Source organism: Protopterus annectens, chromosome 17.part0 (assembly GCF_019279795.1).
Source record: "Protopterus annectens isolate FY-2018-M chromosome 17.part0, PAN1.0, whole genome shotgun sequence".
Taxonomy (NCBI): Eukaryota; Metazoa; Chordata; order Ceratodontiformes; family Protopteridae; genus Protopterus; species Protopterus annectens.
In genome coordinates, this window is record NC_056751.1 from 16,386,273 (window position 1) to 16,399,739 (window position 13,467).

The 13,467-nt window shown below is 43.0% G+C and overlaps 1 protein-coding gene across 1 annotated transcript in view; it reads right to left on the minus strand.

The window, feature by feature from the left end:
• The window catches only part of HGSNAT (heparan-alpha-glucosaminide N-acetyltransferase), a gene marked incomplete in the record, with an annotated part of 974,112 nt that overhangs the window by 114,525 nt on the left and 846,120 nt on the right, over window positions 1–13,467 (minus strand). Inside the window, 1 exon segment of the mRNA XM_044059525.1 lies at window positions 4,389–4,466. Within this exon segment, the coding sequence (XP_043915460.1) occupies window positions 4,389–4,466 (78 nt within the window).

Below are 13,467 nucleotides of genomic sequence, written 5' to 3' on the forward strand. Positions count from 1 at the left end.
TTCTAGTTGAGGACCACTCATGCAGCCATAAAATGGCCCTGCTCAGTTTGTCTGCAATGACGTTAGACTTCCCCCAGGATGCGCGCTGCTATCAGACAACAGTTGGAGGCTATCACCCAATGCCAGACCCAGAGAGCTTCTCGGCAAAGTGGGTATGACATGGTTTCCCCCTGCTTGTTTATATACTATACTAAACACATGCTATCGTTCCTAGAGGGAGAGAGTCCTGAAATGCTTGCAACTCAAAAAACACCGCCCTCATCTCCAGGATATCGATATGCAGATGATACTTATGTTCTTGCCACATGTCTTGAACTGTCTTCCCTAGAAAATGCCCCCCCACCACCCTATCTAGGAAGCATCCATGGTCACTGTGGCTATAGGATGAGGAGGGATGAATGGACGACCCTGAGTCACTAAGGTTGAGTGAATCCACCACTGAAGGTCTTTCTTGCAGGCATTGGTTATCAGAATCTTGTGAGACATTGGGAGTTCCAAGGTCATTCACTGAGCAAAGAGCAACCACTGAAGGACCTTCATGTGAAGGCGAGCTAGATGAATCAGTACGATAGCTCCAGCCATTTTTCCCAACACCTGGAGTACTTGTTTTCCGGGAGCTTTTGACTTCTTGATCGAAATTCTCACACAGTGACGGAGGTAGTCTACTCTGCTCTGTGGAAGTTTTGCCATTTGTGTAGTTGTGTTTAACTCTGACCCTATGAAAACAAAACTCTGAGATGGCTCAAGTACAGACTTTTCATAGTTGACAAGAATACCTAGGGAGGAAGAGAGCTGAAGGGCATAATCCCTTGATTGGAACAAATGACACCTAGTCAGGGCAGTTATGAGCCAGTTGTCCAGATATGGAAACACGTGGAATCCTTTGAGTCTCAGGTGAGCCGCTACTACTGCCATACATTTGGTGAACACTCTGGGGGTTGTAGTGAGACCAAAGGGCAGAACTCGAAATTAAAAATGACTGTCTCCCAGCCAGAAGTGCAAAAACCTCCTGGACTGCCTGTCCACTTGAATGTACTAGTATGCATCTTGAAGGTCTATAGAGCACATCCAACTGTTTTTTCCTTTGGACTTTTTTGCCGATTTGTTTAGGTTGAGATCCAAAATGGGTCTCCAGTCCCGTTCTTTCTTTGGAACTAAAAAGAATCTTGAGTAAGTTCTAGATCCTCTTTGGTCTGTGGGGACTTCTTGGATGACTCTTTTTGATAGCAACTTTTGTATTTCTAGTGTTGCCTGTTCCTTTTGACTGGGTGGAATGTCTGGAACAGATTTGTTTGTGGGGATAGGAAGGGAGAAGGGTATGATATAACCTCTGGATATTGTCATGCACTCATTTGTCATTTGTGATTTTGAGACAATCTTACCCCAATTGCCTCCAGAGGCAAGCAATCGTGCACTCCTTCAGGAGCGCTGGAAGGGTCTCCCAAAGAAGGATTCTCTGATTCTCTGGAGTCCTGCTTCTGTGGACCACCTCTGCTGCAGGGACGATGTCTTCCATTAGAGTTTCCCCCTCTGCCTCTAGGGCAACTTTCACCTTGTGTGCCCTGGTAAGATCTTTGAGATTTTCTGAAGCACATTTTCTCACTACCTTTCTGACCCTTGGAAAAAGGACTGGTAGGAGTGAAAAAATGCACTCCAATGGCAGACAAGGTCTTGCCTTCTTCACACCTGGTGAGCGTTTCCTTCACTTTTGGTCTGAAGAGAGATGAACCGTCAAAAGAGGTGTTGATAAAGGAAGGCTTGAAGGGTTCCACGAAATCACAAAGGCGCATCCAGGCCTGCCTCCTAAGAGAGACACCCGAGCCTGCTGCCCTACTCGTTCCATCTGTAGCATAAGAAATGAGTCGCATAGATGAGTTCACAACTGAATTTAAGGTGGCGAGCTGAGTACTGATCTCATCTGCCGCAGCATCAGCTACGACTTCTTGGAGGGAGTCTGATAATTCTTTAATCAGGTCTCTCTGTAATCTAGTGAAGTGGGCGAGATAATTCTGAGAAAATGAGCTTCCCATACCTATTCATCATCTTAGAGTCTTTATTAGGAGCATGGACAGAGGAACTGGTTTTAGAAAGTTCCTTTTTAGTGGCTGCTGCCATGGCCATGGCATCAATCACTATGCCCTTTGATGAAAAGCTTTTCTCTTTTGGGGCAGTTATGTATTTATCTGGCCTTCTAGGAATAGGATCTATGCTGTCTGTGGTCTCCAAGCCTTTCACGAGATTAGTTCTATGAACTCGTTGAAAGGAGGAGTCACCCAAGAAGTTGATGGGCGAGATGCAAAGGCCTTCAGGAAAATCGACTCCTAGACAGAAGGGGTGAAGGATTAGTAAATATACTTTCATTATTGTTTTTTTTTTGTTAACAAGAGAAAAAGGTGAAGGGAGAAAGCACACCCTCTACTTTAAACAGATGTTCCTAAGACGCCCTCTAACTAAAACGGACATCAAAAAAGATAGAAGAGGGTAAAGTAGTGATTCACGACAAAGCTAACTATGAAAGAGAGAAAGAAAAACGTGAAATAGAAAACAGAAATATTTATAAAATGTAGAAAAAAAACTTTAGTACATAGCCCAGAGCAGTGCTGATGAACCTCTTTGCTGGGCAGCAAACGAAATCTGATGGGTAATGAAAAGAGCCCATGAGCTTTACTGAAGACCTCCAGCTGGAGAAATGGCAGAGACTGATCTGACAGATCAGATCAGACTCACCTGTGAGAATAAAACATCACATCTCATGTTTTTATTCACTGTAAATAAATAAGCACAATATTTCAATGCAATTTAATTTTTCTAAAGGAGTGATTTGTTATGGGACAGAGATCTGTCATGAGCACTGAATAAGAAGTGCGGTATATTACTGATATGTTGCTTATGGATATTGTGGTGAAGTTTTAAATTACAAGAAATGGGATACAGTTACATAAGGAGGTTAGAATTATAATTACAAATACATGGGTTCAACAAAAAAGTAATGTTTATGAAGCACAGAACTATTTAAAAAACATATGGCAATTTTGTTAATGAAAAACAGTAGATTTTTTTTCACATTTTTTGTTACCAACTTTTCTTTATATTTTACAGCAGTGTTTTCCTTTTCATTTTCTTTGTGCAATGCATTAGACTATGCAAAGTTTTATCTCCTAAACAAATTTAAATGAAAATGCTCCTAGTCTTTTCAATAAATGCCATGGGATCTACCTAAGAAGATGGCACTCTGGTTTAATGTCTCATCCAAGAGACAGTACCTCAGGAATGCAGCACTCCCTTCTGCTGCAACAGAGTGCAAATACTGAAAAATGAATCTAAATATCTGGTGTGGGAATAGAAACTACATCCTTCAGGCCTCTCAGCAACAAAGGCAAGTGTACTACCTGTACAGCCACAGACACTAGCAAAGAGTATGACAAACACAAATCAGCTGCCAGAGATGGAATCGGACGGACTGCAGGTTTTGATTCTGAAATCTCAGCGTGTACATCAAAACCAGAAAAAGCTGAGTCTCTAGCCTACGCCTTTTAAGCTTTTTCTTAAGTGGTGAAGGTATGTTTCAGGAGAAGATATCCACCACCTTGGAATGGGTCAAGCGTTTCAGACGATGGGTCTCCAAAAAAAGAGTGTTGAATGAAGACAATGGGATCGCAACATCTTAGGTACAAAAGATTGGCAAATGGAACAGGCTTGGTGGTTGTGTTTGATTCCTAAGCAGAAAAGATATTGGGTATGGAATTTGTCTACCAAATTTGCACTTAGCACTCCGAGCTGACATCTAATACCCGTAGGACAATTCACTTTAAAAATGTAAAGGAAGACTTCCCAACAGGGCATTTTTATCTGTTTACTCGTAGCAACAGTAACAATGACCAAATGACAATTGGTCGGACAGATACATGACCTACGTTCAGGCTGGCAGTGAGACAGTCTGAGGAATTACACTTGTACATCTATCTATATACTATTACGCTTACTAGTTGAGGTCACACACTGGACATACAAGCCTGGGAAGGTAAAGTTTTGGTACCCCAGCTGGATGTCAGAGGTGATAACCCATTGGTTAGGAATACTGCAACAGCGATTTCAGTCAGGACATCAATAAAATGACCATATTGTTCTAGGAAATGCCATATAATCTAAACAATCTAGATAAAAAAGAAAAGAAAATTTAAGAGACTGGATCCAACACAAAAGGTTCTTTATAAACACAGACGGCAGGGCATTCAAAGCAAACAGTCACTTCTTGTGAGGCCAAAAACAAAGGTTTACTTCAGTTTCACTTTCTCATCATCAAGTACTTCTACACTGTATAAAAAAGTTTATTTAATATTAACTTGTGTGAAAAAATGGAAAGGAAACATGTAAAAATGTCAGCTTACCAACACAGTGGACCAAATTAGAAACTTGATCAGAATTTGGCTCCTCTGGTCTTTATAAAACATGAAGATCCTTCCCGCCTAAAAGCATATAAAAAAATAAAAGATATTAAATAAATATAATAATCAAGTAAATGAAAGAAATGCAGCTGCGTACATAAACATCTAACTATTATTTTAGGAATTACAGACAGATGAAAGGGGGAAGAACTGGGCCTCATAGTCTCAAAACATCAGGAAGAAAATGTAGCTTTATAACCACATCTTGGACTTCTAATCTTGTAATTATGTATATAAACTTTTTATAAAGTCTGCAAACAAGGCAAAATGACTTCTGCAAAGAATGATATACTGCTATGCCTGCAACTCCAGCTACAGATGTAAAACTAATATCTGGAAACTCTCTGATAGACGATGTTCAAGGAAAACATTCAAATCTGAGGAGAGACAGCAGTGCACTCCACTACCACAGAACTCCTTCCACAACAGACAACATAAGCATTTTCTCATTTTTAAAGGTCTGCTACATGTATACATGAATGTTATAAGCTATGCATAAGGGCCAGCTGCGAATGAAGGCAATGATAACAGTTTTGTACCTACCATAAATGTAGATGTTCGAGTGTATACACTGCTGCAGTCATTACACTTGGGTTATCCTGTCTTCAGGTGGTTCCCCAGTCGGCCTGAGTTCCAAAGTCTTGGTCCGGCGTCGGTTGCTGTCGCCTCCTCCCCGACGTCAGTGCGACAGGGGTATATAAGATGCAGCCGACGCCACTTTCTTCAGGTTTTTCTTGCCCCAGATGTCAGGTGCCTCTAAATAGGTAGGCAATTCCAATTGCTAATAAAACATACATAAGAAAAGCAAAAAACAACTTACAACTACTAGCAAATACTCCCCATAGGTAGTAAAGGGTAGAAGACATAGGTACGTACCAGCAGGTAAGAGGGGAAGGAGGGAGGGAAACCTGGACTGCAGCTGTATTAGCACTCGAACATCTACATTTATGGTAGGTACAAAACTGTACTATGTTCATCGTGTTACACTGCTGCAGTCATTACACTTGGGTAGAATCCCAAAGCTGAGGTTGGGTGGCTGGTTCTGTAAGGCATTAGGGGTGGCTATAAGGCCCTGCAGTACTGCAGTGGCGAAGCCAGCTCTGGATTTAGAGTATAGAGGCAGATGGTAATGCTTGGTGAAGGTATGCACAGAACTCCAAGTTGCTGCTTCCAAAATATCCTTGGTAGGTAGTCCCCTGAGGTAGGCAGTTGAAGTGGCTGTTGCCCTGGTGAAGTGAGATCTAATGCTGCTAGGTACGGGTTTTCCATGGTATGAGTAGCAGAAACACATACAATGTCATATCCATTTTGAAATAGTCTGTTTTGAAATGGCTTTTCCCTGTGCTCCTGCAGCATATGCTACCAATAATTGCTCAGCTTTTCTGAAAGTTTGGTTTTTGTCCCAGTAGAAGTGTAACTGCCTGTGAATGTCCAAAGAGTGCAGTAGTCTCTCCCCTTTATTCTGTGGTTTAGGATAAAAAGTTAGCAGGTGAATAGTTTGGTTTAGAGCCACCCTGGATACCTCCTTTGGCATAAACGTAGGGTTAGTTCTTAAAGACACCCTGTCCTGGTGGAAAATGAGGAAAGGTTCCACTGCCATTAATGCCTGTAATTCTGAAACTCTTCATGCTGATGTTATTGCCAGGAGCAGAGCAGTTTTCCAAGAGATATTTTAATTCTGCTGCGTTAGCTGGCTCAAAAGGAGGTAAAGTTAGTTTTTCCAAAATGAAGTTGAGGTCCCAAGTTGGAGTAGGTGCTCTACGGGGCGGTCTTATGTTTTTAGCCCCTCTGAGGTACTGTTTTAACAGAGGATTAGAGAAAATTGGTGGATCCGTGTTGTAATGAGCAGAGATGGCAGAGGAGTGGATCTTGATGGATGAGAAGGAGAGGCCTTTGTCCAGCATCTCAGTTAAGTATTGTAGTATCTGAGGAATGTTTGGGACAAGAGGGTCAAGGCTGTGAGCTTGGTTCCAGGCACAGAATCTCTTCCATTTATCCGAATAGGCTTTCCTGGTACTAGGCCTTCTGGCCTCCAGAATGACATCCATAACAGCTCTGGAGAGAGACATTGCTTGCTTGACTAAGGAATCTTCCATGCAGCTAGGTTTAAGGTCTTTAGCTGGCTGTGTAGTATTTGATTGTTGTGTTGAGTCAGCAGATGTGGGATTTGAGGCAAAATCCAGGGTGGTTCTTGTGCTAAGCTCCTTAAGATTGGGTACCAGTGCTGGCGTGGCCAGTCTGGTGCAATCAGGATCATCTTTGTCTCTTCTTGCCTGGCTTTTGAGTACCTTTGGCAGGAGAGGTAGTGGTGGGAAAGCGTATACTTGTAGGTTCTCCCAGCTGAAGGAGTGGGCATCCACTTTCCATGCTTGTGGATGGTAACTCCTTGTGCAGAATTTTTGTAGCTGGCAGTTTATTGGGGATGCAAACATATCTATGTCCGGGCTCCACCATTTCTGTGTTATCATTCTGAATATTTGTGGATTCAATTCCCATTTGTGGGGATCCATGATGTTTCTGCTTAAGTCGTCTGCCAGTGTGTTTTTCTTTCCTGGCAGGAATTGTGCTTGCAGATGAACTTGAAGGTTTATAGTTGTGTTCCACAAGGTCATGGCTTGTCTGCATAGGGGGTAGGAGTGAGCGCCCCCTTGCTTGTTTATGTACCACATAACTGTGGTGTTGACTGTCTTTAGCAGTAGTTGTCCTGGATGCAGCAGGTCCTTGAAAGCTATAAGGGCATTTTGTACAGCTAGCATCTCTTTTTGATTGATGTGAAGATGCCTTTGTTCTGCGGGCCACGTGCCCTGAATACATTTGTCTGCCATGTGTGCTCCCCAGGCGTAATCCGATGCATCTGTTGTCAGTGTTTGCCTGGGTGTGGGTTGTGTAAAAGGCTGCCCTTGTTGAGGTGACAAGCTTTAGCCCACCATAGAAACTCCTGTTGAAGGCAAGGGATTAGTGGTATAACTGTTTCCAAACTTTGACAGTGTTGAGACCATACATTCTTTAGGTACCATTGTAGTTTTCTCATATGCAGTCTGGCATATGGAATTAGTATGCAGGATGCTATGTAACCCAAGGCCTGCAGAATTTTTCTTGCAGGGAGTTGGGTCTTTGTTGCCATCAATTGAAAGTATTGAGTCAGTTGTCCTTTCTTGTCTGGCGTGAGATAAGCCATCTGGGCCATTGTGTTCAAGCTGGAACCCAGGAATATAATCTCGTGAGGGACTAGTTTTGATTTATTTTCGTTTACTGTGTACCCCAGGCAACTTAATAACTTTTTTACAAATGCCAGATGCTTTAGAAGAATGACCTTGCTCTCTGCTTGAATCAGGCAGTAGTCTAGGTATGGATAAATTTGAATTCCTTTCTGTCTGCAAAATGCAATTACCGGTGCCAGGCACTTTGTGAAGACCCTGGGCGCAGTAGATAAGCCAAAGGGCAGTGCACAGAATTGGTAGTGCATTGACCCAGCTATGAATGTGAGATATCTTCTACAATTTTGTCTGATAGGGACATGCAGGTATGCCTCCTTGAGGTCCAAAGTCACGAGCCAAGCTTTCTTGCCCAGCATGGGAAGAAGCTGCTGTAGTGTCAACATTTTGAATTTCGGAACATCCAGGTAAGTGTTTAGAGATGAAAGATCCAGAATGGGCCTCCAGGCTTTGTCCTTTCTGGGTACCAGAAAGAGTCTTGAGTAAAATCCTTGCCCTTGCTCCTGTGATGGTACCTTTTGAATAGCTCTCATATCCATGAGTGCTGTAATTTGTTTTTGAGCCTCTGCCCATTGATTTGGTGGCAGATTTGGCATTCCTTTTAACCTTGGCAGAGTGTGAAAGTGGAACCTGTAACCTTGAAATACAACGCTGAGAACCCATTTGTCTTTGGTGATCATTTGCCAATTGTGGTAGAAGAGTGCCAGTTTTCCTCCCAAGGGGGCTGCCAAGAGGGATTTGTTTGGCAGCTGTAGTGGGAAGTCATTGGAGCTACTTTTTATATCGTTGGGGCCTGTCTTCTCCTTCTTTCTGGCCTGATGCAACCCATTGTCAAGGCCTGCAAGGACCTTGTGTTTGCCCTCTACCTCTTGGACGTCTGTATCTTCCCCTTTGAGGTCTGTCTGTAATTGGAAAGGACCAATTCTTAGTTGGCCAGTTTCTGCTAAATCTAGGAGGCTGAACCTGTAAGAAATCCTTCACCGTTTGCATAGATTTTGCCTTATCCTCCATTTTCTTTAATACCTCTTCTGCCTTAACTCTAAATAATACATCCTGCTGCAAAGGTGAATCCAATAATTTTGCTTTCACATGATCTGGTAAAGTATGTTCTTTTAACCAAGCATGTCTCCTAATGACAGAGCCTGTAACTGCTGCTCTGCAGGAGGCCTCTAGAGAATCAAAACCACATTGCAAAGTATGCTTTCCCACTTGTTCAGCTGCATGCAATAAATCCTGCATTTCTTTAAAATTAGGAGGATCTGATTCTGGAAGCATTTTTTGTTTTAACTGAGATAGTAAAAACTGCTGATATTTTAGGATGTGAAACTGGCAATTTAAGGCTCTCATTGCTAAAGTTGCAGATGTATATACTTTATTTCCCCATCTGTCTAATGCTCTGGAATCTCTGTCAGAGGGAACTGGATTCTTGGCTGATGAGGCCTTAACTCCTTTGGGTCCCTGAGAAATAGTTTCAGGGTCAGCTACAGGGCTTTTATACAGAAATTTATGTGAGTCAGGGACTCTGTAGTATCTGTCAGGTTTAACAGGGGCTGGAGGTAAGGAATCAGGATTTAAGCTGGATTCAGTATACACATCATCCACAATAACACTGGCGGAATAGCAAGGGGTCTGTGTTGAGGTAATAAAAGGAAGTCTCTGAGCCTTTTCTTGGATTCTGAGTAATCCTGGCCTTCCCAGTGGAAATGCTCCCACATGGTATGTAGGGTTTCCCCAAAGGAGTAGTCCTCAGGCGGTGAGGCTGATGGAATTGATTCCTCAGCATCAGAATCCTCATAAGGGGGTAAAGAGTATCCTAGGTCTGAGGATGAATCAGAAGAGATGGACACCAAGTCGGATGAGTCATAGTCTGCATCCTGTCTAGGCCTTTTATAAGGAGGGGGATGGGACCCCCTGATCAGAGTGATTAGGTCTTCGGCCATTTTGAGCATTTGTTTTTTAGGCATGGAGGCCTGTCCTGGAGAATGCTGTATTTGGTTTCTTTGATTTTAAAGGAGGCTTAGACTTAGCTGAGGGTTTAATGCTTAACTGAGTAGGTCTGAAGACACCCTCTGAAGCTGTGGGTTGCTCAGCTACTCCGGATCCCTCTGAAAGGTTAGTCTCAGTAGGCTGAGTAACTTGTGCATCCGAAGGCCCAGCCATCTCCACGTGGGAGTCAGAGGCGGTCTGTGGTTCTACAGAAGCGGTCGTCAGGGGCTGCGAAGGCGCCTCACTGAAAACCGGAGAACCAGCGACTGGCCTAGAAGAGGCTTCATCGTCAGTTTTGGGCCTCGGATGCCTATCCTTGTCTTTGCGCTTTTTGTGTATTCCGGTCATCGGGAGTTCCGATGGCATGGTATAATTGAATTTTCTACCACAATAATGTTGGGCAAAATCAAACCGACGTTTAATAGTGCGCGTGTTAAACCTAGCACAAAACTGACAACCAGTGACGTCGTGGTCTGGGCATAGGATACAATAGAAATGGAAATCCTTATGAGGTATTTGCTTCCCACAAGAAATACAGTTATTAACTTTTACTGACATCGGTCTGAGGCAAGAAAAAGGTTTCCCCAACGGGGTACTTAGCTTTGTAGAAGACTTTGGTTCTGGATTCGGAATGAAAATCTCAGGAGACTGCCAACCGGCACTTGCGAACTGCTTTTGCTTCGGGCACCGTGTGGCAAGAAAGACTGAAGAAAATGGCGTCGGCTGCATTTTACATACCCCTGTCGCACTGACGTCAGGGAGGAGGTGACAGCAACCGACGCCGGACTAAGACTTTGGAACTCAGGCCGACTGGGGAACCACCTGACAGCAGGATAACCCAAGTGTAATGACTGCAGCAGTGTAAAACGAACATCATAGCTGCCCAAAAAGTTAAGGAGCGTACTCATTCCAAACTACACAAACAAGAAATAAATAACTTTATATCCCAAAAAGTAACTCTATACAAAATTAAGGGTGCAGCTACTGCATCAGTGAGGAATTCAAACATTTATTGTTATGTGTAAGTATATAACTGTACTACGTTAATCATTCCCATTGCTGCTGCAGCCTTTAAGCTATATGGGTCAATTACCAAAGCCTATCTCCTGGTGCGTCTCCCTTCCCTAGAAAAGCTGGTTCACCCATGGCCACTTTGGACACTAGAGCAGCCAAAGAGGACATGGACACTGGAACAGTCAAAGAGGACAGGTCTGATCCCCACTTCATGGTGGTTGAATGGACTACACCACAGGAAGCTAGCGCTGCGAGTGAGTGGTCTAAGGAACAACGGTTGGCCATTGCAGAGTCACTCACCATCAGCTGAAGCATCCACTGAGCCCAATCTGCAGTCAGTGTGAAGGTGTGAGATGAAGCCAGAGCTTTTGTTAGCTGGTCAGTTGTATCTTGGGCAAGACATGGCCTATAAATCCTAAATGCTATTACAGCAATGGGAAAGATGAACATCTATTGTTGGTGTTACTACTGCAAAACTGTAGATTGAGCCACTGTAACTTGATTCTTTAAATCCTCTTTCAGCAAGATGACAAAGTGGAAAACAGCAGGAATAAAGGTGACAAAATGAAGCTTGAGCCATGCATCCCATATTTCTGGCAAGTTCTGGTACCCACGATAGTGTAAGCAGGGGCTTGGGAGATTTAAATTTTCAAGCAATGGCATGGGAGATGAACCATTTGCAGGCCGCTTTTGCCTCTTAAAGACACAGGTGCTAAAAAAAGGGGAGAACTTCCAGTTCCCTACCCAGTTGCCAATTTACACTTGAATTGGGTTAGGGAGGAATCGTGCTTCACATGGATGGGAAAGCTTGTTCCAGAAAAGAGGTAGTCTCTGGGATATACATTTGTCTCTTCCAGCAGGTCCTATTTATATGACATAACTATGTGCTGTTTATTTTGCAGATATGAAAAAGGTCCATCAGAGTGGGGTCCAAAGTTGCCTTGTATGCCACGCACAGATCTCCCCTCAAGAGCCTGCTGAAGACAGAATACAGGGATAGAGCTTTGAGGCAGTATGCCCAAAACATGTTATTTACACTCTGTATTCTTTTAGTGAGAAACCTCTGTGGACATTTCAATCATGGATGTGCCTAGTTTGATACATACCAAAGGGGTCATTGTACTCAACAATAGGGATCATGAGTGCCGCATACAGTGGAATAACCTAGAAGCCACCTTTGTTTACAAACTGCACAAAATAGAATGATTTCCTTACCACTACAGATGCATGATGGCCAAAGGCTAAATTACTGTCTACACAAGTCCCCAAATCCCTGACTACAGGGGTCACCTCATAGGGGTGTGTTGTCAATATGGCAGTTATCATGGGCATCTGTCGAAGGATACTATTATGAATTTCTTGGCTTTCAGTTTTAGCACACAGCTCTGATACCAGTTGTCTGTGTCAGCCCTCCTTGGAGAACATTACTGTCCATGGGGGGACTCTATGACTGCTCTAAATTTTCAACTGTCTGCAAATCTGGTCAGCTAGAGACCCTTAACATTGACCTTGACATCAGAGAAATAGACGCCAAGAAGAAGCAGTCCCAGGACTGATCCCTGAAGGACTATGCTGGGAAGTAGCCTCTTTGTAAAGTTTGTTGTTGTTTTTCTTTTGGCTTTTCCCGGTTAGGGGTCGCCACAGCGGAACTCCTGTCCGCTGATTGGCAGTCGATTTTTTTATGGTGCCGAGGTGCCAGCCCAATGCCCAACCTTCAACGAAGGCACGCCCATCCACGCATGTCTTTCAAATGCCACTTGACTGCAGAGAGGACATGCAGACTCCACACAGAAGGCGCTCCAGCCGAGAAGTGAACAGGAAAACCTCTTGCTGTGAGGCAACAATGCTACAGTTGCACCACTGTGGCTTATAGCCCCTTTGTACAGGTGAACTCCCCAATTTTAACTTCCTGGGTCCTGTCTGTGAGCCAGCTGGCTATCCACCAGGTGACAAAGCTTTATATTTAACCCCCTGAATTTGTTAAAAATGCCTGAGTGGGATGTCATGTCAAATGCCTTAGCCAGGTCAAGATAGGAAATGTGAACCACTTTGCTCTTGTGCACTGCTTTACTGACCTTCTCCAGAGTCCACCAGGTTGAGTAGGTATGACCTGCCCTTGATAAAACCAAAATTGGTTGGATCCAGTGTCTGGAGGATTCCCATGCAATTTTTTAACATATTTATTGAATTACTACTTGAGACAAACATACATGTATATAAAGAAAAACAAACTATACTAACTTGTTCCTATTTACAAACATTATACATCAAATATATTCTTTTATATACTTATCATTAGTCCAACATTACACAAACTGATCAATTCCTGCCTTCCCTTAAACCTCACTCCTTCCCCTCCAAAACATTACTGTGTATGCACTGATCCCACAATTTCCATTTTCTATGTAATTTGCTCCTATGCTTTTCTAAAGATCCCACTTCCAGTTCTTTTATCACTTATGATATTCACTACTTCAGATACTGTTGGTTTGGACTTTGATTTTCATTTTCTAGTGCTTGCTTTTTGGGCAGCTGCCAGAATTAAATGTAACAAGGACTTACTATGTCTAGGCAATTCAGATCCTGTGTCCCAGCTAGAAAAAAAACAAAAACAACAAAAAAAAAAAAACATTGCCTTAGTTATGCACATACGCGCACCCAATATTTCTAGCAGAGTACTCTATAGGGAATTTTTAAAGCCTGCCAAATCATTACAATCCCAAAATATACGTCCCTAGTTACTTCTTTCTTCCCCATCACACCACTACCATTTATCATCTACCCAAGGAAAAATTCTTTCGAGTCTG